Source organism: Anopheles coustani, chromosome X (assembly GCF_943734705.1).
Source record: "Anopheles coustani chromosome X, idAnoCousDA_361_x.2, whole genome shotgun sequence".
In the NCBI taxonomy this organism is placed as follows: Eukaryota; Metazoa; Arthropoda; class Insecta; order Diptera; family Culicidae; genus Anopheles; species Anopheles coustani.
The window spans coordinates 11262136-11288950 of NC_071290.1; the positions used below are offsets into that span (position 1 = coordinate 11262136).

The 26815-nt window shown below is 42.3% G+C and overlaps 1 protein-coding gene across 1 annotated transcript; it reads right to left on the reverse strand.

Annotated features, from left to right (window-relative positions):
* Positions 1-23855: 23855 nt before the first annotated feature.
* Positions 23856-24979, reverse strand: LOC131269086 (ficolin-3-like). Its single transcript, XM_058271404.1, has 2 exons — positions 24855-24979; positions 23856-24777 (listed from the first exon to the last, which is right to left on the reverse strand). The coding sequence occupies exons 1-2, from the start codon at positions 24977-24979 to the stop codon at positions 23856-23858; spliced, it is 1047 nt and encodes a 348-aa protein (XP_058127387.1).
* Positions 24980-26815: the final 1836 nt, after the last annotated feature.

Sequence of the window (26815 nt, forward strand, 5' to 3'; positions counted from 1 at the left end):
TCAGCGCAGTTAGAATTGCAAAAGGATTTCCAAGTTATACGCGAGGGTTTGCTTCGCCGAGCAGTTTTGCAATTGTTTTATTTTATGGCTTCGGAATGTTTCACGTACTCTTTGCTAGGGTTTCCCTTTCCTTTTCCTCTTGAATGCATCGTATATAACGGACGCAGTTTCATTTGGTCGGTGAGCGGGGTGAAAGGTGAGATCGACCGGCTTCACGTCCACCCAACTCCTTAAAAACAAACTAAAATAAAGAAATAAACAAATAAAAAAGATAATAATCAAAAAAGCAAAGTTGAAGTGGCGAATACGTGTTGTAACTTTTTTGGCATCGCTCTCGTGATTGCGCTGCACGGTGGGATAGGGTGGAACAGTCAAGCGGATGTTTCTAATTTTTTTATGAATTTCTCAACGATTTTAATTGTTTTCATCCAAGACTGAACCAAAACACAGATAAAAGTATATTTTCCCATTGGAAATCCAGATGGCGTCACTGTAGTATGAACAAGGCTTGGTACTCGAGATGTAAGCAGTCAACTAACGAAATGCAACCATGCGTTTTTTCGAAAAACAGCATAGAATTGCTTCGTAAGTTTGTTTTTAGCATCTGTTTTCTATTAGATTGATATGTACCATAGTTTTTGGTCGTGTGGGCATATTCGGGCAGCTGAGTTTTTGATTATATATGAACTGATTTGTAGTATAAATTTCTCAGATAGACATTTTTTTTATTCGTTATCTTAACAACGTTGTTTCTCTTTATTTTCCATCAAAATGTTTTTACTTCAATGGTTGCAGCAGTCCAAATGAGAAAGTTGTATTTAAATTCATAAAATGTATATATTTTAAATTGACTAAACCATATGTATTTAAAAATTGGGTTAACAATATAAAAAATAACACTCTTTTTCACTTTTTTATCTTTTCAAAGTACAGATACAACATTGAGCAATGTATTGAGTGTATCGAGTTTATACTAGGAAAAAAGCTCTCTGGCTATTATTAAAGGTTGCATTAACATACACATATTTGATTGTTTTCGTCTCTTATCCCACCGTGCGCTGGTGCCCGTGCGTTTTTCGCTTCACTCACATGTTCTCTTTCAATGTTGCCCTCCGCCACTTACTTTCTGCCCTTTTTATTTGTGACTTTTATGGGGCTTCCACCGGTTCTCGGCACGGTTTCGACCAGTTTTCCTTTTGTGTTACCGAGTTCTGCTGTCAATATATAAACTGGAAACATTTGACGCACATACCACGGTGCCTTCGTTGAACTGCGCCCAAACCATTGGCTGAGTGGCTGGCTGACAAATTGTAAGTAGATTTTTTTTGGGCGACCACTCTGTCCGCGGATTGGATGGATTTCAATTACGGATTTTTCACGTTCGGTAGTGTGCATCGGCCGGTTCCAGCCGTGTATCGAACGTGCCGTTGGCTGTGGGTTGGTTTCCATCCGAGCGCGTCGAAACGGTTCGGTTTATTTATTTATTTTCTCTCTCTCTGTTCCATTCAGTGAATCACTCGTTCAAGAAAAGAAAAAAAAAAAAAAACTGAAACAACAAAGATGCCGAATTATACGGAAAAACTGAAGGCACAAGCCTCCGAATATATGTGCCGAACCGCGCAAGTAGGCCCGGGGCCTATCCCCCAACGGAGAAATAATTATTTTTAATGATGATCATATTTTATCATTAATTATCTGTAATTCATTTTGCACTGGCGCTCAACGACCAAACCGTAACATCATCGGCATTGTTTCTATTTGTGCACGCGCGTGTGCGTGTATGTTTTTATATTGTGATTGGATGATGTATTCCTTGGCTTTCTTCTTGCTGGCTTAGGTTTATTTGCCGCTCCGGTGCTCAATTTGGTGGATTTTTTCTTCTTTCGCGCGGAGGTGGGAAAGAAATAATTTATGAAGTTCAAGGACAAACGGTAGCACATCGGGGTGCGCGCGCGCGTGTGTGTGTGTGTGCTAGGTGCATGGGTAAAGGGCTGGGACGAAAACGTAAATAATAGGTGAGACAAATGATACATTCGCCCGGAGGCGGCAATAAGTCAGCGCAAGATGGATGGTGCCCGGGACAAACGAGGTGTTGGTCCAATGTTTCCAAACCCACGGCGAATGATAGCCAAGGAGAGAATGGCCTCTTCGATGCGCGACGCCACGGCCTGGCTTGCTTCACGATAAACCGTAGAATAAAGGCCCGTGACACTTGTTGAGAGAAGCTTCGGTGCGGCCTTAACTTTTCACCTCGCAGCACGAAAAGGAAAAATTTGAGTCGTGTGTTGAAAACAACCGGAATCGGTTATGATGGCGCTTCAAATGATTCCATCAATCATTTTGTTGCGCATGTATTACGTTCTTAGCTGGTTTTATTGTTTGCCGGGCAACCTTTAGCTTTTTTTTATAAAGGATAAGGTACAATATTAATGATGTTAGTAACAAAGCCATATAATTGACGCGTTCTCCTATTCTGTGCCTAAGATGGATATGTTTCACAAAGAAAATATGAAACCAAGACATTCTATCCACGAAAACGGTCAACACTTATTTCAAAGATAACATTCACGTTATATTGTTTAGGATTTTTTCGAGTTTTCGGAGAACCTATTCCGTAGTATGGATAAAAAGCTTGTTAAACTTTCAAAATGAAATAGCGGTAAGCTACATCTAAAACAAAAAATTACGATTTCTCTGTTCGATCAGTTCTGAAAACCAAGTTGACAACCCTGTTTATAGCAATATTGCTTCTAAAGACGCAATAAATTTTCTATTTTTAAAGCACAGAACGAAAAAAACTATGGAAAATTATAAAAATCTTGTTTGAAACATTTTGAGTCAAAAAAAAGGAATTCAAACTTGGTTCAAATCGATCTTTTTTGCCATACACCATGTTAGCGGAATGATGGAGAGGTGAAACAAAAATTTTAAAACGCCAAAATATTGCCTACAAATACACTATAAAGTAGCCGTATGCGAATTAGTAAAATCTTCAACTATAGAGAAGTTATAAAGTCTTAAAAAGAACGGTCACTAGATTCCAAAGCAATGCATTCTAGTGTTAACAAAACTTGGTGGGTGGTGATGGCCTTCATTCGGCACTGACAGTAGATTCGACTCCTTAAAGAGGGAAAGAGTAAATAAATTAATTACTAGTACAGCGATCCCAAGGAAGGTATCGAATCTGAAGCAGGTATTTCCGAGCCCCGTACAAGGAATCAAATAAAATTACAGATTCAAATCGAGTGAGGTAGGAAAATAGAAATAGGTACTAGAATACTTTAAGTGTAGTTAAAAGAGTAAATAAATTACAGAGAAAGTGTGTTAATGATGTTTATTATATCTTATTCGATTCGTTGTTAAGGAGTCGAATAAGTTTGGTGACGAGCAACTCTTTTACTTACTCACTCACTTTTTTGAGACTCGAACAGTAGTGTACTCTGTACAGGGTTTAAATGTCTCATTAAAACTCATTTTTGTATATTGAATAGCAAGAGAGTAACTGCAAGATTCAAATCATCATGATGATTGTTCAATCTGGTTCCAATCTCTCGAAAGAGTTGTTGTTCTTACCACTAGTATTTTTCATGTCGCTTTATTCTCTGATTTATTAAAATCGTGTATCCTCTCTGGCAAAACTGTTGAACTTGTTGCTTCAGTTTGATAAGCAATTGTATTGCTGTGGGAACCGGTTCTTTTAATTATTCTGTGCGGGAACCCGTTTGCATTGAGGAATTGCACTACCGACGACCGAAAATTGAGGTGGTAATTATTGGTAAAGAGGGTAAAACGACGAGCGAGAAAGATAATCAACATGGCGGATAACTCCCATTGAGCGCCGGTGGATAAAATTCGGTATTTATAAACGCTGCCATTGCGATTCCATTCTGTCGATTTTTCTTCAATTTCCATCAGACTCGTTTTGTGTTTCACCGTTCCCTTCACTTGTTCGGTGGAGCTAGCAACTGTACGTTGCACGGTTTGGCGGGGTTTCGAGATATTTTATTTGCCTCGCTAATTTGCATTTCAATCCCTCCACTTTTCACTGCCTTCGCTTTTCCGCCGTGCTACCCTTGGTTTTGCTGGAGCGTTGTTTGCGTCCGGAGGGGGATTCTTTCCACGGGCGACAAATTGCAAAACAATAAAGCCCGTTGATATGAGTTGACTGATTAGCTGCGTTTCATTTGATTCGGGCTGCTTATGGCGATAGACTGCCGCTGTCAACCCGGTACGCGGGATGGAAGTTGTTATCGTCTTTCCCTATTTTCGAAATGGTTCGTACCGTTTTCTCGTCCACGACAAAAGAGCTGGTAAATGTTTTCAGCTGTGTAGGGTTTCTATAGCATTTCGATTTGTAGCTGTAGGTTTTCTGGTAAACAGTTGCGTTATTTCAGTAACTTTTCAATTTAGAAGCATCCACAAAGAGTTCAAGGGGTACATTTTGTAATAGATTCTACTAATGCTCACATTTAGTTGCCACTCCAAGATATGTTCTATGTATATAAACGCGTTTAGCAAAGTTGAAACATCTAATAATCTCTGTTTTATGTGCAAAGTGTACAATGTTCACATGGAACATGGACATGGAAATATTCTACACACCACGATGTACGGAACCGTTCCCTCGAGCAAGCGCTCGATCCGTCCACATCTGGTCTTCTTAAATCTTAAATCATCGCTCGCACGTTGTCACACTTTAGCATAATTGAATGTATCAGCCCGGAAGCAATTAGACGGACCACTTGACACATTGCTTATCGATGGTGCCTTGGTGCTTGGGTTGAGAATTTTGAGCGGTAAAAGCGGTGGGAAAGAACCGAAGCAGAAAAGAGAAAGTGAGAGCAATTAAATAAGGACAAAATGCACGGAACTTAAAAGAGATAGATAGATAGAGAAATCAAAAGAGAAAGCTAGAGTGAGAGAGAGAAATGAGAGAGAGAGTGAGAAGAGATGAAAAACGAATGCGCTGCGAGTTATATTCTCAATTTTCTCTATTTCGTTTCCTTTCTCTTTCTCGTTCGTCACACCGTAACATACTTTCTCCCACCATCTCTATCTTTCTTTCTCTTATTTTTCCCTTCCCTCTCACTCTTCCTCTACTTTATACCCCTGAAAAAGTCCTTAACCGGAACCATTATTTATAGTTTTTCCACGCAACTAGGTGCATTCTTTCGCGGGTGGAACGTTTGGAAAATTGATGATTTCTCATCTTTGCCGTCGTTTTTCTCATCTTTCAGCATGATTCGTTCGTGAGTCGGGGTGCATCCGGTTACATGGCGAGTCACCAAGCGGAAGTGTTTTGAAGCGTTTCGCAAAAATAACGATTTAAATTTGTTTTAAATAATTTCTTCTAAATAGTTAGTTCTCAGTAAACACTTTGGAAGTGTTGTTTGTTTAACACTGCCACGCTGTTTTAGTAGATTTTTTTTAGTAAATTAAGTTTTGTTAGCATTTGTTAATACAATTTATTGCCTCGACGGTTTTCGACTACTAAGCAAAAGTTAGGCTTTCCAACGAATCCATTTTACTAAATTTTAAAGCTAACTACTATGTTTGTGTAAAGTTTGTGTTGATGAGCATTGCAGCTGTTTTTCGTAAAGTAGCTGACATCATCGTGTAACTGTAGTTGTATAGCATTCAATTCAATCCTTTTTACTCCTTTTTACCTTTTATAAAACTGTTTTTCCTTTCTTTTTCACAGATGTTAATACGTTTTACACCAGTTGGTTTGTTATTCATCTAGCTGAAACTAATTGACTAGGGTTAAGGCTTTGCATGTCCCTGCACCCTCCCGGGGCGGTGTGTTGTGCATTTGTGGCCTTTCAACGCCCGGTGTCTCTAGGCGTTTTGTGCTGTTGCTTTGTTTCCTGCGACGTGCAGATGGCGTCGATTAAGGATTTTTTCTTACACTTGTACCATATCGCAATTAAAGCATATCGCTCGCGGTGTCTCCCGAGCTGACCGATGACAACTGGTTCGACTTTTAGCGGCTAGAGGCTGCCGGGTCGGAGCGTTGTTGGGCTGCCTCCAGCGTGCCTTGCGGCCAGTGTTGCAGAGGGCGACCCTTGCGACCCGGAGGGTTTACTTAGGATGAGAAAAGCTGGAAAGCGAACGACCCCCGGGGCAGTGTTAGTGTCCAAGCTGCGGGCTTCCAGCTGGTTGCAGGAGGATGGGAGGGGGAAGGGGAGTGGGAGGTAACGATGTACTGACCAGGGACGGGCGTTACTACAGTGGACCGGCGTTACTCGACTCAATATACGGCGGAGTTGTGTTTTTATTTTGCATCTGTGTTTTGTCATTTAGTTTGCTCAAACCGCCGCCCGCCACTGTTTCTGCGTAAGTTGCAAATGGGGTAAGGAGGGGTGGGAATGTGGGAGGAGGGCTAAGGGGAGACGTTTTTTTTTATGTTGGTGTTTCGTTAAACTCCAAGGGAAAACTGCTGCGAAACGCTTGTGGGTGATGGTTGTTGAGTAGATGTAAATTTTGGGTTCCTGCCTTAAACGAAATGTAAATTGGGAAAACCTCCCTCCCACCTCTCCTCCCATACGTGCCCCTTTCTCCATGCGTACGTACCCCGGATTTCCCAGGAAACCCGCTAGCCTTTTCATGCCCTCTATTTTGCTCCGGCCACAGCCTAGCTCAACATTTTTGGGCTCTTTGTCATCACTGGCAGAAACACACACAAACACACATATATACATACTCACATATTTTTACATGCATGATGATGGAGGGAGGGCGATGGGAGTTGCAAAAAGCGTGTAAAAGATGAAACGGGTGGGCAGGTATCTCTAATGTATACATATTTATGCGTCACGCTGGGGTGCTTTCAGTTTTTGTGTTTGCTTTTGTGTGTACGTTTTTTTCAATTATTGTTGCTTCGTGTTTTTTTTGCTGGTTCCTTTTTCAGCCTGTAGCTTCTCATTTGCTGCCGGTGTGGTAACGTATCGGCTTTGCTCGTTTTCATTCCTTTTTTCTTATTTTCGCTTCCCGTTGTTTTCTCTTGTTTACCACACTCCGAACGCGACGAAACGAAATGATAAAGTAGATGACGGGCTGCTGGATGCCCTCCAATGCTGCAGGGTAGGTAAGGAGCCCGAAAGTGGATGTCCGTGTTCGTAACGGTCGGTAAGGGACTCTCGTTTCGCCGCTGAAACAAAAATGAGGCTAGGGTTGTTGTGTTAGTTTCACTTATCTACCCACTGTTTAAAGCTACGATTTTAGCTTCGCGCACAATTTCATACACTCTACAGTACAATGTTCTTTTTTAACATTTCTATTTTCCAAAGAACAAATGTAGACTCATTTAAAAAAGTGCACGATAGGTAGAAAACATATTTATTGACCTTAAAAGCATAATACCATATTTTAATATGACAAATACGTAACAGATTTGCCTAAAAGTTTCTTGACTCAATAGATTTTTCATTTTTCAATAATTTATTTCCGTTCTCTGTTTTGTGTCATGATTCCGTACACGAGGGGGATTTTTATTAAACATGGTTTTTACCACACTATAATAGAATTTCTTTGTCAATATTTTATTATTTTTATCTATTTATTTTTGTTTTTTTTTTTTAATGTGGCACGACATCCCCTAGTGGGACAAGGCCTCTCTCCGTAGAGAGTTTGTGTGACCGAAAGACGGTATATTATAGATCGGTGGTCAGCCGTTCGTAATACCGGAGGGTGCCAGACTCGAGATTCGATCCCACACCTGTGGTGTGGTGTTTCCTTGCGCTACCGCTGCGCCATGGACACCCCCACTTTTATTTATTTTTGTTTATGTAAGTAAATAATTAATAATAAGTAATAAAATTTAGTCATAAATAAATAAATAAATTCCAGTGTTTGACACTGTCTCGTAGTTTGCGACGCTGCAACGTTGTTTGATATCTTTCTCCGTTGGCTTAAGATGCCGCAGCAAGTCAAAAGGCAATAATTTTAGGGACGCGTTGAATGCCTGTTGAAGGCGGTTGTTGGGCCGGCAAGGCTTACCGCACCAACGAATGCTGCCCTGGAATGCCGCCCGTGAATGCGCGTTGTCGATGCATGGTTGTGTGCGCGGGCAAATTCTTATTCGCCAGAATTCGCACCTTTCTCTCGTGCTTGGTGTGGGCCTCATTTGGCAGTGTTGGTACGCTCAAGGATTCGGTGACGAGCTGCACGAAAGCAACATGCTGGTGGACGACCAGGCGTCTCCATTTTCTCGACCTTCTAGGGTTTGTCCAACGAATCATTATGATTTCTATAGTTAACAGAAATCTATCAGCAGAACATGTTAAGATGTTGAGATATTAATAATCAAATGCACGAAAATAACAGTCGAAGACGTTTGTTACGCCAATAAAAAGAAAAGTACTAGGCGTCTCCATTGATGGTAATAATTTTGAAGTTTTTGTTTCTGAACATTTTAACTCAGCAAGTTTTCGATAAAATGTAAGAATTTGAATCGAGTTGATGCAACTGTAAATTAATGCTGAAATATTCAGCAGAAAGGGACCGAAAGGTACTATAATTGCGCATTGTTTACGAGCAACCAGGCGCCTCCATTGAGGCTTGAAAAAATATCGTCAAACCCTTTAATATTACTGAACATGTATATTTAGTTCGCTCTATTCAAAACTACTTCCTTATATTGCTTCTTCCTAGTTTTTCGTCAAAGAGGCTCATAAAATGGTATCAATCGAGTTCGAAAACATTGGTAGATCTGCGAAAGATGTCGGGCACACAAACACACTTTGAGCAACGGAGTATTCAATTATGAACCCCTACTGACAGGTGCGTCGGAACGATGTGTTTTTGCGACCACCTTGGATTGTCAGAGGCTGCACCATGGACGGAAGTAAGTTGAGCCGTGCCGAGATGAACGAGCGGGTATGCGAAAATCATTTCGGAACCTTCGGAGCCTGCGATCGATGCGCCTTCGCGTGGCTTTAAGGGGCTTTCGGTAAACGGATCGATTGAAGTTGTACGCTTTGAAGTGGGTCAAACGTGGATGGAGGGGGATCGGGTAGCTGAAGTGTTTAATTATTTCCAGCAGGCTCTAACGGCGCATGGATGATCCACCGGTGATATATAGATGTATGTGTGCACATGCATACATTTATTTCCTCTAGAACGGGTCCCGGTGTTTTACCTCATCCTGCCATTGCACGCGCGTCTCCGGCAGCATTAACTTCCCAACGGGCCGTGACGTGGAGGTCAGGCCGGGTTGTGGGGGGAGGGGCCGAGGGTTCAGCATATCGGCTCACCGGCTGTTGTTTCAAGCGCGACGACGATGAAAGACGATATCGATTTTAGCTCTCTCCGGCTCCTCCAGCTAAGAGGATTACGATTTCATCCTTCGCTGCACATCTCGCATCGAGCTCGTCGTTCGGCGTCTTGGAAAACACGGTCTCGAGATGAAGCAGCGTTTGCACGACAGCTCTCGCCTCCGATTTCCGATACGGTAACGTTTCAAACGGGGGTGCAAAGATAACCAAACCGCGCACTGGTGTTACATTTCACGGTGCGCCAGAAGGTATGCAACTAACGCCAAACCGTTACGAAAGGTGACGTTCGCTCATCGGCATCCTACTGTCACCCGCCATTACTTTATTTTCCTCTCGCACTGAAGTAGGCTTAGATTGCACGCGTTAAAACGTCCCTTAAGCTCACTTTCCGCTTCGGAAGATTTCCCGCGCCAGACGACACGAAGGGCTGATTGCTGGAATTCCCTTTCCTGTCGGAGGGATTAACAAAAAAAAAAAGGGGGGGGCAAATCGTCCATTCGCAGCGTGTGCCTGACACCTGCCTGGCTCGATATGGCGAAGGGAAGGTCCGTTTTTTTTTTCTCGCCCCGTTCCACGACGCGCATTTTCTGGAACATATCGATTTTTTTCCCGCTTACGTCCCGCAACGACACTTCGACCGCTTAGATTGAAGTGTTGTCCCCACCCTTCTACCTGTTAGCAGCATGCGAGCGTGTGTGTGTGTGTGTGTATTTCTATGCTCGCCGAACCAGCCACCTTGAATTTTACAAACCCACCCGATTGCCCCGAATGCGACAGAAGAGGATAATCCTTCCAGTCCGCGCGCCAAAGTGGTCATAGGGGAAAGGGGGGGGTGGAAGGGGGAGCGTACGGATGAAGCTAATCGGGACCAATTTTGCCGCCATTTCGGTCAACGGTCGTGCCCAATCGTACCCGGCCATTGCTTGCTAAATGGACCCGGAAATGGAGTCGGAAATGGACATTCGCCATGGGGCTCGCCATCCCTTTAAGGCCGTCCTACCCCGGGAAAATGTGCTGTTGTTGAGCTGTGTGTGTGTGCAGCCGGTTGTCTTTGGCCCGGGGAAAATACTTCGACAGGATAATCCCACGCCAAGGCTGACCGAACGTGTATGGGGCCGTTCTTATGGCACGGATGATGTTTGGTTTTACTTTCTCCTCCATAAGAACGAACGACGGCACAGCTTCCGGAGCCGGAGTGGACGAGGAGACGTAAGAGGACGATTAAAGGCAAATAGAGCGAAAGCAAAAGCACGAGAGAGAGAGAGAAGAAAAAAAACACGCAACGACGTGATCGTGAAATCAAATTAAGATTTCGCTCATGTTTTGCCGCTTCATTTCGACTTAATGATGGTGCAAATTAACAGCGAAGGTCTGAGTGCTGTACGGTACGGAAGGATGCAAAAAAGGGGGCGACAAGATTGAACAAAACAGTGAAAAATATTTTAAAGAAAGTGTGTCAGTCTGTATGGTAAACTAAACGTTACAAATGGGCGGCGATTTTGAAAGTATTATTGTATTTGTTCTAATCTTCTTTTGTGCAGATGAAATGCTGGTCATTTGCAGTTTGTATCGTTTATGTATAGAAATTCATTCAACTGGTCTTTTAAAGAGAGACAACAAGTTTTATGCAGATTGCATTGTTTAAAAGCTGCGAAAGCAATTCCAATCTTGTCCCAAACTAATTTGTTTTATCACGTTGGCTACTAAAGTGTTGAACTCTATTTTTAAATACATTCTTGTTTTATAACAATGGCTTATAAAATTTTTAGTTTTCGGAAACAAGCAAAGATCAAGCATGAATTTTTAGGAATACTGTAATTTTTATGTTGCTTTTTTATTTATTTATGAGACACCAAGTTTTTAGAACAAATAACAGTTAGTTATCCAAACTAATAGAGAAAAGATTCAACGTCGGCAATTCTTATCTTGTAAATCTCGAAACTAATACAGTATTGCATGAGTATCGGCCAGGGTAGTTGTTCAAATATAAGCTATGGGAAGCTTACTCCACTTGTTATTCCATTAAAATTTAAGTCTTAGAATTTGTTTTATCACGTTGACTAAAACCCGTTTTTGCACGTTTTAGTAACACTTTGCTTGACACGTTGACTGATAAGCGTTTTTAGCACCCTTGTTTAGTGCAATCTTTTTCAACAAAATTTGTTTATACCATTTATTCAACCAATTTTTAAGGCTAAGCAAAACATTAGCTTCCCAAAAGACCTTGTTTTTAACATTACTATAGTTTGTTTCATTTTCGTTTCAAAAAAATGTTCGAACTAATTGTTGCTGTCACCCACTTTTTGGTGACGTAGCAGTCAGCGTGTTAATAAAAACTGATTATTAATTTTATTAACCCGTTGACTGTCAAACGTTTTTACAACATTTGTTCAGTACAATCATTTTTGGTGACATTTGGTTGTAAAACAAAGCTAAGACTTGTTTATTATCCAATTTCAAATAGACTTAGCTTTTCTTAGCATTGTTTTTACAACTTCAACAGGTTACTACGATATTTGTGCAATACTTGATGAGTTTTGTGAAGGTTTAGAATTGCCTGTCATCCACTATGTAAGTCATTGGCAGTCATCGTGTTAAACCACTGGTTTTCGAAATCAAGAACAAAATTCTCAAAGAATGATGTTTTTAAATACTATAACTTTGTTGTTGGTTTTTTATTTATTTATGGGATACACATTTTTTAGAACTAACGGCTACTAAAACTAACAAAAAGTACACCCTTTTTGCTTCTTTTAATTATTAAAACCAACACTTCCAAGTGTTTTGCATATTTATCTAGGACGCTTCCGTTTCTCCCTTCAAGTTGCTCGATCCATCACGGCGCACTTTCGTCGCGCTGTCAGTTCGCCGTCGGGCTCAAGGACGCGTGAATTATTCGCACTTATCGTACGCTATCGAGCGGCTGCCGGCAGCAGCGATTGAAAAATTACCATCGATAAGGGCATCCGGGCCGTACAACTCCTGAGGTGTCCTTAAATCAACCCCTAGATCCCCGGGATCTTCATTCGGAAAAGCAATTTGAGCCCTGGGACCGTATGTGTGTGTGTGTGTGTATGTGGTTTATGTTTGCCTCTTTCGTTTGTCATCTAACTCTTTCGGTTCCAGTTCCTTCACCATCGTCAGCTTCGTTTCCGTTTTTTCCTTGGGGGTTTTCCTCGCGAAAGTGCCGGCCTCCGTTGGTGCGGTTTGCTTCACATGGAGGCTGGGTAATTTGGGAGTTATTTTTCTTTTTTACGGTTTATTTTTCCATTCGATTCGGTTGCTGCTCCGGAGCGACACCTATGCCGGCGTCTTTGAAACTTTCTCACTTTTTCAGCAGGTCACGAGTAGTAGGACGGCGGGAAAAACAAACTTCAAAACATCGCGAATGTCTGAGAAATGGTTGGGAAGCGGTTGGACACACCGAAATCAAACGCCTAACACCAAGTGAGAAGGGAAAAATTGAGAGGAAAATCCCGTTGAAGGATGGCTGAGGAGCGTCGTAAGTCTTATTTATGAGGCGAGAAAAAGTTATTTACATCTACTCCATCCCAAAACCCGGGCCGTCGTTGTTGCCCCAGGGTCTGGGAGAGGCGGAGGGTGGGGAGGCGTACATTTTCTTGGCGTAAAAAGGCAAAAAGTTGCCGGACGTGGCACGCAACATTTTTCTCGCTTTTCACCATGAAAGAAGTAAATGCAATGCCGAAAGCAGCAGCAGCAGCAGGCACGGGGCCAAGCACCATTTATGTCACTTCGTGCCACCCCGAAAGTGGGGTGGTGGCAGCGGGGTGCGATGGTATTTACCGTGGAGGTTTCAGCCCCCTTGTTTGCCATTGGGTCAACATTATTTATGTCGATCCCATTTCCGATTTCGGAATCGGACAGTTTCGGCCTGGAGGTTTGGTTATTTCTCGTATCTTCTTATCTGCCTCATCTTCAATCTTCCATCACCCGGTACGTCACAGTCACACACACACACACACACACACACATACTCGACAACACACACCTACCAACACTTGGATGTACGCGCGTTGATGCGTAAGAGACATTGAGTGCAAACGAACCGAGTGCCGAATGGAAAGCGAAATGAAGAAAAAAGGAATGGAATGGAATGGAATTATCTTTCCCGTTGGTCGCCAAATCGAAAAACCCCGTGCAAGTGACAACCCCTGAAGAATTTAGGCGCACAATGAGGAAGTGAGGCTTTCTCAATCTATACCTGTTATGTTATCGAGTAGATAAGTTACCTTCAAACCATACACACTTTGCTGATTAAATTAAATCGAAAAATAAAGGATAACAAAACGCATCGATTAGTAACTTGCACCTATTTTAGTTGCGCTGGGCTTAAAGTTGCTTAAAAATGTTTTACTGTTCTTGCTGGTTACAGCTAGTTTAACTAATTTTACGGAGAGTTAACTCAAACACACTAGAATATAATCAAAGTTAATGATAAATGTCAGAATACCTTTTACAAAACCCAACACTTCAGCAAAACAATCGAGATTACAAATACAAATTACTAGAATTGCAAATAAGATCAGTAGAAAAAGAGGTCGCAGCGTACCATGCTAACGGGCCAGAAATTAGCGGAACTATTCTTTGCGCAAAAAACTATTCCATGTGTTTTCACAGCTGACAGCTGATTGTCACAGACTTTCTAGGCGAAAATGCAATTATCGTTCAAAAAAGTGCATATTAAAAAGGTAAACTAAGTATTTTATCCAGATTATTTAACAATGGTAAAGATAAACAACAGTTTCTAAATAATTTTAAAGATTGTTTTAATTACAAAATACATAAAATAAGTAAAACTGGTACACTGCAGGGCCAAATTACAAACAATGTGGGCCAAAATAGCGATAAAAAGTGTGTTAAAAAGTTGAAAAGTTTTCAATGCAAACAACTAATATACTAAACAATTTGAATTTTATTACATGCTTAGAATGCGACTCTACATTACCATATCAAGTTTATCGTTATATTATCGATGTAATGCATGCAACCATTTCTTTTATGATTACAAGTGGTGGGTTGAGGTTCAGAATTCGTGTTCTAAACATAAAAGGGAAAAGGCATGAATAATACAACGCAGTTCGCATAAAGTTGTATAAATCATCGAAACGTTCATCACGATATTAAACGATATTATAATATCGATAATAATATATTTTGAATACATAAAGATACAAAATTTGAAACAAATTAACCTATAAGAGGTATAATGTAAAACCAATATAATGTGAATTATAATATGGTTTACTTTCGGAATAGTTTTAGTTAATACTAATCGCTTCCACTTGTCTGAATCAAATTTCCCGTTGTACAATATGGCTTCTATAGGCCTGTTCGAAATAGGAAAACTGTCCCATAGTCCTAGCCCCCGGGGGGAAGCGCACGGAGCGGTCGGAAAAGGAAAGCGGTGGAGGTGGCATGGATCCTGGCGATTCAACAAATTGGATCCATTTCGTTTTCGTTCGGATAAATATTTAATTTCCTATTAACTGCGTATTGGTTGCCTATCGCTACCACCGCCCCCCCCGTTATGTCCTTGCGTGACCTCGTTGACCCCCACACAATGATTCCAGCGCACTTCTCCCAACCCCTTCATCCATCCACCTCCTCCCGCCCGGGATATCGTTGTGAAAATCGCTCCACTCTATCTCAGCGCCAGCCGTGGGGGGAGGGAGGGGAAAAAAGTGTGCGGCATGGTGATGTGGTTTATCTTTACAATCCGTTCGCACGAATCGAAAGGAAAATCTTCTCTTATCCCCCCTCGGGAGACTACAACAACAAAAAAAAAAAAAGGAAAAAGAAACGGGGAGTGTCACGACACGAACCCCGAGCAGGCGCTCGGTTGAGAGACTGCAAATTGAAGATAACAACACAGTTTATGGGCTTTTCGAGCTGGAGCTCCGCCCGAGGCAATCGATTGCCGTTGATAATCGTAGGGTGAATTATCGCGCACCGTTCTATTGCCCACCGTTAGGTGCTATTTGATAAATTAATTAAACCGTCTGCTATGAGCTGTTGGTGTGTTTAAATATTCTTACCAACGACTTTAAGTCCCCTTTCCATGGCTGTACGGAAGTCGATACAATGTAAGTTCCACAATCGTACCTCTTTGAACACGTCCTCCGGGAGAAGAGAAGCCTCACCGTTGCTTGAAAAGGCAAGTCGAGGCAACCGAACAAATTGATTCGTTCAAAAGATACCCATAAGAATCGAAATTTGAGCTGTTGGGTGAGGGCTACGTTTGAATTGAAATTGAAGTTTATCACTTTGGAATTTAAATTAAGATCTTGTGAAATTAGTTCACACTTAATCATTTGAATGGTGAATGATTGGAATAGTTAACGGAATGTTTCTGATTGTGGCCGTGCTTAGTTGTGGACCATCATTAATAACTGTTGAATCTCAACATATAGTGAACTGATCTAAATAGTGTCATTCGACTTTGCGCTCAATCAGACTCTTAAAACCACAAATAAATAAATAATCGATAAAAAGGTTTTATGTTCCTAAATTTGATTAATTTCACAACTGACATAATCGAAAGGAAAACACTCAACAGCGGTATATGCACTCATTATCATTTGCACATCATGTGTATCGGGATGTCTAGGTCAAAACTGATGTTTGTGTCGTGAAATTCACCTGAACAAAAGAAAAATGGCTACCACTTCCAATCTCTCGTGTATTTGACTACGAAACGAAAAACATGAGGTTTCAAATATCAAAAACCCTTTCTTTTAGTGAGTTTGACACTTTTTTGCTTCTATGTGCTATTAGAATTTTATATTAAAATAATATTTAATAGCTCAGAATTCTAATAATCCTTGTCAAATTCTAATGTAATCATCTAAAATTCTTCTGATATTAAGTATACTTTCTTTTTTTGGCGTTTTTAAAGGTAGCCTAGAACTTAATACATTTTTTTTGTAGTAAAACCCCTTTATATTATATAGCATACATTCCCATACTTTATAAAAATATAACTTTTTTTGTTGGTATGTGCTTTAAGAACTTTTCTCTGGTGAATATATATTTTTTGCCAACAGTTTTCATTTGGAAAATGTCAAGGATGGCATAACAAATAAAAGCATGTCCCATTTGATCCGTTTTTCATTACAATCGAGCTAGCGGAGTGGTATTATGAATATCAAATATTTAAAAGCGAAAACGGTTGTTAAAAATGTGTTTGAACACAGATGGATTGACGGATCAAAAAGAATAAACAAAATTGACGAAGTTCTGGTATTTCATAAATGGTAAATTGCTCTCACCAAAGCGTGGAATATGGTTTCAAAAGCGTTTCACTCCTGTTTTACACTGTTTTCAGGGCCTGTTCGTCCGTGTCAAACTGTTCTTTGTCGGTACTATTCAGTAAATTGTTTGAACTTCCAACTGTTCCGGGATTGTTTTGAGTAAGCCGTTGTTATGTTTTAACGCTTTGACTGCCAAGCGTTTTTAGCACAATTTTTTAGTACAATCTTTTTTAACCCGTTGACTGCCAAGCGTTTTTAGCACACTATTTTAGTACAATCCTTTTTAACACGTTCCGTACCAAGCGTTTTAGCACAATTTTTAGTACAATTTTTCATATTACAATTTGTTTATAATATTTGTTAAACCGATTGTTTTCGAAGGCCAAGCAAAAGCTTACCTTCCTAAAAATTTATATAAAATATTATAATAATTTTTATGTTGCATTTTCATATATTATGGGTTAAAAACTTTTTTGTACTAAACGAGCTGTCACCCATATTTGGGTGATGCGGTACGGAACGTGTTAATAAAATTTGTTTATATTATTTATTAAACTAAAATTTTTTTAAGGTTAGACAAAAACTTAGCTTTCCAAAGAATTGATACTAATTATCACTATAATTTTTATGTTTCATTTCAGTTTCATTTATTTATGGGTCAAAAACCTTTTAGAACTGATTGCTGCTGTCACCCACTTTTGGGTGACATGGCTGTGAAAGTGTTAATAAAATGAGTTTGTAACGTTTATCAAACCGACGAGTTTTGAAGGTTATGCAAAGATTGACCTTTTCAAAGAATTGATGTTAAATATTTGTGTAATTTTCATGTTGCATTTTCTTTCATGCATGGGACAAAAACTTTTTAGAACTAATGAGCTAGCTATCAAAACAAATAAATGTTTGGAAAAATACATTTTAGAAGCTGTCCAAGCGTTTTTTGAAGCGACTACTTTATTTTTGTCACTATTTTTGAAGTTGAACTGTGATATTTTACTCTGATTCAGGACTGATTTATTTCGAAAACAGGAGAAAGTATTTAGTAAAAATCAAGAAAACTCGCGGTTGGCATTTTATCATGCCGGTCACTGTAAGCCAACATTAGACTCAATAATAGCGACGTAAAGTAACATGTCGTTTCGATGGCATTTAATTGAGTGAAATGGATAAAATCGCGTGTCCCGCGGTGGCGGAAGGGCCGGAGCATGGGGATGTGCCACTTCCCCCGCGTGGCCCTTCGTGGGATGTTTGCGGTTGACGTGCGTCGAGATTATCAATCTCATTAGCCTATCGATGTCTCAAGTAGCTGGCCGGGGCATCCGTCCGTGGGTGTTTATTTGTATGACGCTTGGGTGTGCGTGTGCGTGTGTGTGTGTTGGTTGATGAACGGCTATCGTCAGCGTTTTCCACCCCCCCCATCCACCCGTCAGCATGGAGGCGGAGGCGCATCTGTAAATCGATCGATTTCCGTTTGCGTCTCCACTTGCGGGGGGTTTTTTGGGATGGTGTCGGCGCTATGTTTGATAAGCTAGCAATAAATAAAGCCTGCTGTGCGTGTGGTGAATGGACTGTGGTCAGTGACGATGGTGGGAGGGGTAGGTTTAGAGAGGGAGAAGCAGGGGGTTGTATGGCAGACGACCGGAATAAATCTATATCCATCAATCGATCGTTTCGGCTCGGTTTGGTTCGAGCACGTAGAAAAGGACGTCCCGCAATGAGGCTCCCAACTCCGCTGGTGGAGAGGACGGGGGGGAGTAGGGTGCTAGGATGGAACATTTGCCACGGGAAGGGGCACCGGAACATTGTAAATGGCCGACAGCGACCGGCGTTCGGTTCGGGTCGTTTGTCGAATTTGCTCTGTGCGAAATAATTAGCTTTCGATCGGGCCCGGGGAAAATGTTTTCCCATTCGCCCGGAGCGCACTTGGCGCACACGAACCCCCCACCAGCCTGTCCCTTGCAGGCGCTCCCACCCACCTTCGCCTGTGGCACGTGTGTCAGCGTCAGCGTGTTGAGTTTGCTGAAGTGATTTATTGTGAGTGCATTAGCAAAGTCCTTGTTGAAAGTTGGTCGCCGCTGGCCACAGCTTTATTGTTGCTACACAAGGGGGCGGGGTGTGCGGGGGGAGGGTTAATGGAGGTGTGAAGGACGAGGAAGGAACGCTTGGTGAGTGCCTTTTCTCTCCATATCGTCCGCTTATCGTCGAAGGTCAGCTAAACAGATCAAATTAATCCCGAGTCAGGCGTCGCGCCAGAGCTGATGATCTCTGGATCGATCGATATGTTGATGTACCTACGCACATACACACGCAATCATTTACCCTCTCTCTCACACATACACGCGTGCTGGCAAATGCTTCCAGTTTCCTGCTCGGATAAACCTTTTCCCCGGGATGGACTTTCACTTATCAACGGCGATGTTTCGTCCCTACCCTTTTTTATTTGCACCCTCTCCCATTGTATGTCACTCTCTCTCTCTCTCTCTCTCTCTCTCTGATTTGTATGCTACATTTTCCCACGCTTCCTGCTGGTGGGAAATCAGCCCTGCCCTGCCCCGCCTCGTCGCTGTGTGATTTCTGGCGGTTTCAGCCGTACTACTATTTTGTTATAATTATTACCTCTAAGGGGAGGGGGGGAAACCACGGGGTGTTTTAGCTCCTATCAACCCACACACACATACACACACGCTGTCACCCATTTTCTCACCGAACATGTACGCCGTTGTCATCGCCATTGTAATGCTTCCCGGGAGTTGCAAGGGCTCTTCGTTGGAAAATGTTGTGTTGTGTCGGAAAGCGGAAATTTTTGCTGTAAAATTATGGAAAGGATATTAATACAAGGGTCTTAGGGGTAACAGGTGTAGTTTTAAGCACATTTTTAAATATTTCGATTAAATAAAATGCTACCCCAGAAAAAAGCTTCCTCTTTGTTAATTTAAATTGACTGCAAACTGAGTCAAAGTGAGCGAATGAGTGAACTCTTGGCAACATGTGAGTAATTGTAATTAGCCAAGATGGTTTATTTTGACTCTTTGGAGGTTTAATACATTGCAAATGATTTGGCTCATTTAGAACAATTTAACTCTTTCTTGGCTTGAAAAATTCATTCAAGAATCGAATCACGCAGAGTGAGTAGGAATAATTTAAATCATTCGGAGTTGTTTTTAAGTTAACTCACCACGAATGTGAGGTAACTATGCACAGTGGTTCAATTCTTAAATGAATTTTGTTACACACGAAGGAGTTAAACCATGCAGAAAAACAAAATAAAAACATCACACTGAGTTAGGCTGCGTAAGAATGAACGATGAGTCTAATTTAACTGTTGTCGAGACTGTTGTATCTCTCTTTTTTTTTTAATCCTTAACATCGATTCGAAATCCAAACGAAAGAATGAGTTAGCAAAAACTTTCGAATTCTCCGCAGCAATTTTAATTCCAAAGAGGGATTCGAGTCCGAGGTAGAGATTTGAATCCCACAAGAGTAAGTAAAAGAGTAATTCACTTGAAGAAGAGGTAGAAAAAGTTTAATAAATTATCCTTTTACAAGGCATGGATTTTACGTTCATATAGATTGTTTTAAAATGCCTGATTAAGATTTGGGATTTAAATCTTTGATTGAGATTCCAATCCCAATTTAACTTTCGATTTATTCCAACGGATTCAAATTTCGGTTTTAACTAGTAGCTCTTTTGTTCACTCTTGGGAATCGAATTTCTCCTTGGGAATCAAATCTTTTTGGAACTAGTGACTCATTCACTCTTTTGGGAGTAGAATCCCTATTAAGGATTCAAATCTCCTCGACGACTTATAACTCATTTTGTACGTTTCAAATCACAAAAGAGTAACTTAATGATTCGAATCATCGTGATCAATATGATTAAAATCTCTTAAATGAGTTGTTACTCTCATCACTACTCTGAGTCAACTCACGTTACTGAAGCGTTTTCATCAATCACTGACTTTCGACGAAACTTGATGTACGAAAACATGAAAAGGATACTGTACTAGGATCTTTATAACTAGTTTAATTTGGAGTGAATTTTTCGTTTAAAATAATACTCACCCATAAAACAAAGCTTCCCATATTGCGCCTGGCCGATGTTGGTTTGGTTGGACCTCCCGCATGCCTGCATCTGTCGTTAGGTTGTTCGGCCACTTCACCCACACCTTTCCACACCGCCTTGTCACCAAACCGAGCGTGATGGTGGTGCATTTGCATTTTACATGCGTTATTCAATCTGTCTGCCAGCCGGCGCTGCTTTCCAGGGCTGGCAAGTAGAGGCTCTGGCTCGGCATGTACGACCCGGTCGAGAGCCAGAAACCTGAGCACGCATGTGTGTGTGTGTGTATGCAGCGCTAACAAGCAAAACACTCGCACTCTCGCACTCGAAAGGACAAGGCAGAAAAGCAGACTGGATGCTTTTGTGCATCCGATGCTGTGGAAAAGTACCGTGCGCCCCCATGGTGAAATTGTTGCAGAGCTGTTGACGAGGAGGAGGGGGAGGACGAGGAAGAGGGTGGCCGAGGAGCAGGCAGTAATCAAGCAGGGAAAGGGCGTGTGCTGCCCGTTCCACGTAGTTGATGGGCAAATAAACGATAGCTTCTCGCGCTTTCGCTCCACAACAGGCGAACTATGGCGCGTTAAGGTATGCAAAGTATGGAAACGGACTTCGGTCGCATGATTTACTATGTGGAGCATGCATTTCCGTGCAGTAGATTCCGAAATTTTCCAATTTTGAATAGTTCAATAAGCTAACTAGAGTTTATTTAGTATGACTCACTTCATAGCTTTTAGTTATCAATGGTTATAAGAGGTTATTACTCGTTTAGATATATTTAAGGTTCTTAAATGTAGTTTTTCATTTCAACCAGCATGTTATTTCCCAAGTCATTCTTTTCTTTCGGTGGAAAGTTTTGTGTGTTTTAAGGACATACTCAGTTTTTAAACAAAGTACAATGAAACAAGTACGATATTATTTGATCTAGTTTTTTGGTTTATCCCAGTTGTACAATGTTTTGTTGTAAATTCTGGCCTAATACATGTAATTAAATCAGTTGAGTCGAAAGGGGAAAACACTGTCAAAATAAGTAACGAACATTCAGAGCCCTTTACCCTGGTAGCAGGAGTCCTACAAGGTAATTTACTTTTATATTCCTAGAATGCAAACTTGAACAATTGAGCAATTAGTTGATGACGTGACTATAACTTCTCCAAAAAAGCAGTTAAATCGCTTACCGCTGAAAACAAAACACAAAATGTTTACAATAGGAAATCCAAACAATAGTCGAAAACCAAAAACAAACAGTTTAAAATATTTAAGCTATTTTCTTCATAAGAAACTACTGCACACGGAAACTGATGAATAATAGTATCATTTCTAACAATGAGCGAATTCCGTGCAGAACTAAAGTCAAATATCTAGAACCATACTTTCAAAATGCACATTGATAAAGAATAATTTTGAAAGTGAAAAATTCCGATATTATTGAAACGTATACCTTGGAACAAAATCAATGTAAGTAAAAGCGTACGAAAAATAATAACAAAAAACTCCTGAATGATAAATCATACCACAGCGTAAAACAGTTGTAGATCAGGTGCGGACGCATACATTGTACAAGACCTATAAAACAAATATTAAACTAGTAGATGCTGGAAACGTTTATAATTTTCACAATTTGTAATAAAAACTTAATCTACATTATAAGGAAATGATAGTTTTTACTATGTTTCAAGAACAAAATATTTATAGAACGACATCATTTATGAACCTTTTGTAATTTGTAAGGCTGTCACCGAACATCGTAGCATTGGGTGTTCCTGTTTTTTCGTCTGACGAACATCCGGTTTGCAGCAGTAACGTTTGTTTTCCAAATGTTTTGTTTACTCCGAAGTGTTTTGGGGAAGTAGAAGACTATTAATATTTACTATGAACTTTGTTCAGCCGGAAAACTAACTAGAATAGGACACCCTTCGACCTTTCTTTCATCTGTAAACAGTAATTTTTCACTTTCTTATTGGTTTAATTTAGTTATTGAGTTTTTGTTGGTACAACTGTTTGAAAAGAACTGTAGGTTGTTGTCTTCTGCTTGTCACTTGTATGGCGGTTCGATTGATTGCTTACCAAAAGGCTTACACGCTGGACGTAATTTGCCCGCCAGCATCGTCATCTTGCGCCGCAAAACACGCCTGAGAGCTCGACATCTGATTTCCCGGCCCGTTGTGGTCGTGCTTGCGTTTTGTTTTAAACAAAAGTTTCCAATTACAATAAAAATTAAGTTTGCATGAGCTGCCGGCACGTTAGCGTGTCGAGAGAGGGCGAAGAAGTAAATGTGACAGCGCGCGTGTGCCTCTCTTGCCGAACGGTGCTGATAATCAACGTAATGCCCGAGTCAGGTCGGTGCTGATGATGTTTCCAACACCGGGTAGTGCAGCTTTCGGTCCGCTGGAAGTTCGTCTAGTGTAGTGTTGCGAGAGATAAGGGAGGGGCAGGTCGGAGTGACAGCAACAACACAAAAAAAAAAAGGAAACCCCAACACAAAAGAGAACATTCACAGATCTCATTTGGTTTTACGCCTGCTGTGCAGTCCCTTTGTGAATTCTTATGTAGAACAAATACACAGTCCACAGTCTTAGTAATGGAGGACGGCAGTAGAGTACTATGGGGTTGGGCACATACAGACACACACACACACACACATGCACACACAATACACAGGGTAGTTCTTGACAATCCCGACGATGGCGAGGCGCGGAAAATAATTGGAGCATAACAAATATGATAGCTCTATTTTTGCTGGCTTGCGGTTGTTCCATTTCACACGTGGTTTCCTATGGCTAGGGACATGTTTGGATGCTCGGTGTACTCACACACACACACACATGTATGACATCACATGACTACTATACGGCGGTGAGGTGGAGGACAAAGAAACATTCGTGGTGTGGTTCTAGCTTTGCCGAGATTACGTGTACGTACGCTGCTCTAATGAGCGGGAAGGTCATTCGGAGTGCGCATTGAACCGGATGGGGTTGATAGCGAGCAACGTCAGAGTTTAACGTTTGTCCCACTGGCGTCAGACAGCGTGGGATTGGCGGTGGAATTCGGTGGGGAAGGGTATCCTTTCTTAGTACATTTGTTATGTCGATTTGGGGAAGAAAAACTCAGATGGAGAGAGTTGTAGGTTTATCGTTGTTTTTGCCATCGATTGGAGCCTATTGCTACTCAGTCGGTTGATTGGAAGGGGCCGGAACCTCATTTATTGAACGCCATACGAGATGATTGCAGATCGATAGCTCAGCTCGAGTGTGATTACTTGTGGCGCCTCTTTGTCTCTCGGATCATGATGCGTGTGCGCTTGAGCCCCTGCAGATGGAGCCAGTCGTGCCAGAAGGCGTACCGGATGCCCAGCGCGTTGCCGTACAGGCCGTTGAAGTTGATGCGGGTACAGCTACGGTGCCACCAGCCGGACATTGTCCGGATCGCGCAGTTAACGTCGTTGAACTGGTCGTGATCCTGGTCGTACGTTGTGAACTCCATGCCCTCGTTGTAGGTAAAGTCGTCGCCGAGCGTACCGGAGTATACGCCCAACTTCTTCAGCCGGTAGCGGTCCGCTTCGTCGGCAATCTCGAACAGACTGTAGCGCGCCCAGCGCCGCTCGCCCCGGAACGACTCAGCCACGAACGCAATCTCCGTCGGGACGGCCACCGTAAGCCGGTGGATCTCGCTCAGCCCGAGCCAGTACTCGGTGCCGATGTCACCGAACCCGTCCCGGTACTTCTCCCAGCTGCGGTTGAAGTTGACGAAGCCATCGAACCGGTTCTGGATCACTATCCATCCGCCGCCCTCGAAGTCCTGATCGCAGTACACCTCGAGCGGCTCCCCAGGTCCAGCCTTCCCGGCATTCGGATAGATGGTCTCCTCGCCGGACATCCCTTCCGAGATCTCACGGCAGCTGCGCGGGTACGCGTCGACGGTGCGACCAGCTCGATAGGCAGCGGGGGCGTCGGCAACCGTGCCTGCGCCAGCTTTCTTGAATCCCTCCGAGTTTGGATCTCCCGGCGTAGGAGCATAACCGGTCAACCTCAACCAACCACTGAGCTGCTGATTTCCGTCGGTTGCTGCAAAGGACCTACAGCACGGTTCCTGCTGTCGGAGCAGTCTCAGCATCTCTTCCTGGTTGGTGATCAGCAACTGGAGCATCTTACCCAGCTCCTCGTCCCTCAGCGAGATTCTGTTGAAACAGCAGTAGGTCAGAATTGAATAAGAAGAGTTCTGCGATGTTTACTCTATAGCGACTCCAGCCTTTACCTATTCTCAATCGCTGCAAGACGATCCAGTATGGAATCGGGGGACTCCTTAGGAGTCGTAGTTGCCGTTGCATGGCTGAATCGTATTAGCGCTAACACGATTAACAGGATGCACACTTCACCCATTTTAACCTCTTTTAACAGGTCTATTGTCACCAAACGTTGAAGGAACTAGATCTTCAGCAGGCGGAGAGCAATTCCACGCGAAACAACGCTTCCAGCCTCTTTTTCAAGACTGCAGACAGAATCGACCGGCATGACGACGCGCACTACGAAGCCTAGCGTACTCGAGAGGCAAGCAAACAAGTAAACATCTCGGAAACGAGATTGTGACTGACGGTTGCGAATCTAGCTGTTAGTGGTTTGTAATGACGCGCGTCAGATTAAACCGCATTCGGAAGTCGGCTTTCTATCGACCGAACAGTGTTGGTTTGAATCGTGTGGTTGGTGTTTGTGCGTGATCTAGTGTGATCTCTTGAGAGAGTGAGTACGTAAACAACATACAATCGCTCCGTGTGAAAGCATTCTAAATCCCTTGGAAGATGGTACAGCTGCAGACAATTCTACCAGCGACTGCCTTTGACAGGCCACGTCCAGTTACAGCTGCCTGCAAACAACATATTTTCGCGAGGTTGTTGTTCTAGCACAGCACGTCATGGTATGTTCTTATCTCCCAAAGCACTCGGTATAGAACGGAATGATACTCTTTCTTGCTTCGACGATGCCTCACTGTTCCCACTCACTCGCGAGTCGGTTTTCGGTGCTTTCCAATGAACAGTCACGCCATGCACTGAGCGACCGGAGGTTACCGTGGGTCGTGGAACGTTGCCTGTTGATCGAATGTTTAGAGTACACTCGTTTTAAGGTGTTGTTTTGCGATGATGGCAGAAAAACAAACCCCCACGGAAAGTTGTTCTGCCCAGGTCGGAGCCCGTTACATCCTTGCCATCATAGGTCCCTTTTGCTGCAGGCTGCCAGAAGCTACTATGGCCGATCTAGGTTCACTACACGTCAGTTTGATAATGCTGCACCTATTCTCCGGTCAAACAAGGTGTACTCTGTGCCAAACGGCGCATCAGGTCCTACGTTTCACGACTTCCCAAATCCGATGCCCAACCTTGTGGCACGGCCTTCTCAGTGTTGCCATTTAACGACTTGCGAACCTAATACCACACCGGTTGGATAAAGAAGAAACATAGCCAAAAGCATAACGAGAGAGCCACGACATCGACGACGGATAGTGGCTTGAGTTTGACTAGTTTGACACAGGAATACCAGACCTCAATGAATCACATCCAGGTGCAGCATGCAACGAAGTAGCTTGAGGGATTTCCGCCTGTTAGAACTTGGCATTGTAGCGTTGTTTTCATGCTAGACATTGTTAGTTTACTTGCTTCTCTGCTTCTCCTGTTATCCATTCCCACATTGTTCTACCAATCCAAGATGCTCCTCCGGTGTTTGTCGTGTAGAAATATGACCGGTAGCAATCTAGGAAATTGTATTTTCACATCCATCCAACCGTACTTCTGGTTTATTAGTAATAACACACGCGCACTCACATACCTAGATAGAAGAAGAAAAAAAAAATAAATGGCCAAAATCAGCGTCTGATGAAGCAACACGGGAGATGAAACTTGACCGGGCTTGTCAAAATTGAATTCACACTCCATCACAATCACCGTGATGGGCACCGTGCACACACATGCGTCCTCGACGGTTGTCGAACCGGGCAGCGTGGAATCCTTAAAGCCCTACCTGCAATCAAAGCGAACCGGAGCAGTTTTTGGGTCACGTTGAGTCGTATTGCGTTGCAGCAGTGCTTAGAGTAGGCTGGGGCAACAGTGCTCGATGAGCGTTGGCGACTCGCGAACTTGACTTGTGTAACCACACAGGTGTATCTAGTCACTGCATTTAAAAAAAATGGCGAATAACCGACACAATCTGTCAGCTTCTCGGTGCGAA

Coding starts and splice junctions, on each gene's coding strand:
- LOC131269086 (XM_058271404.1), bottom strand. CDS start 24,979: ATGGGTGAAGTGTGCATCCTGTTAATCGTGTTAGCGCTAATACGATTC. Junction 24,778..24,854: donor CTTGCAGCGATTGAGAATAG/GTAAAGGCTGGA, acceptor CTGTTTCAACAG/AATCTCGCTGAGGGACGAGG.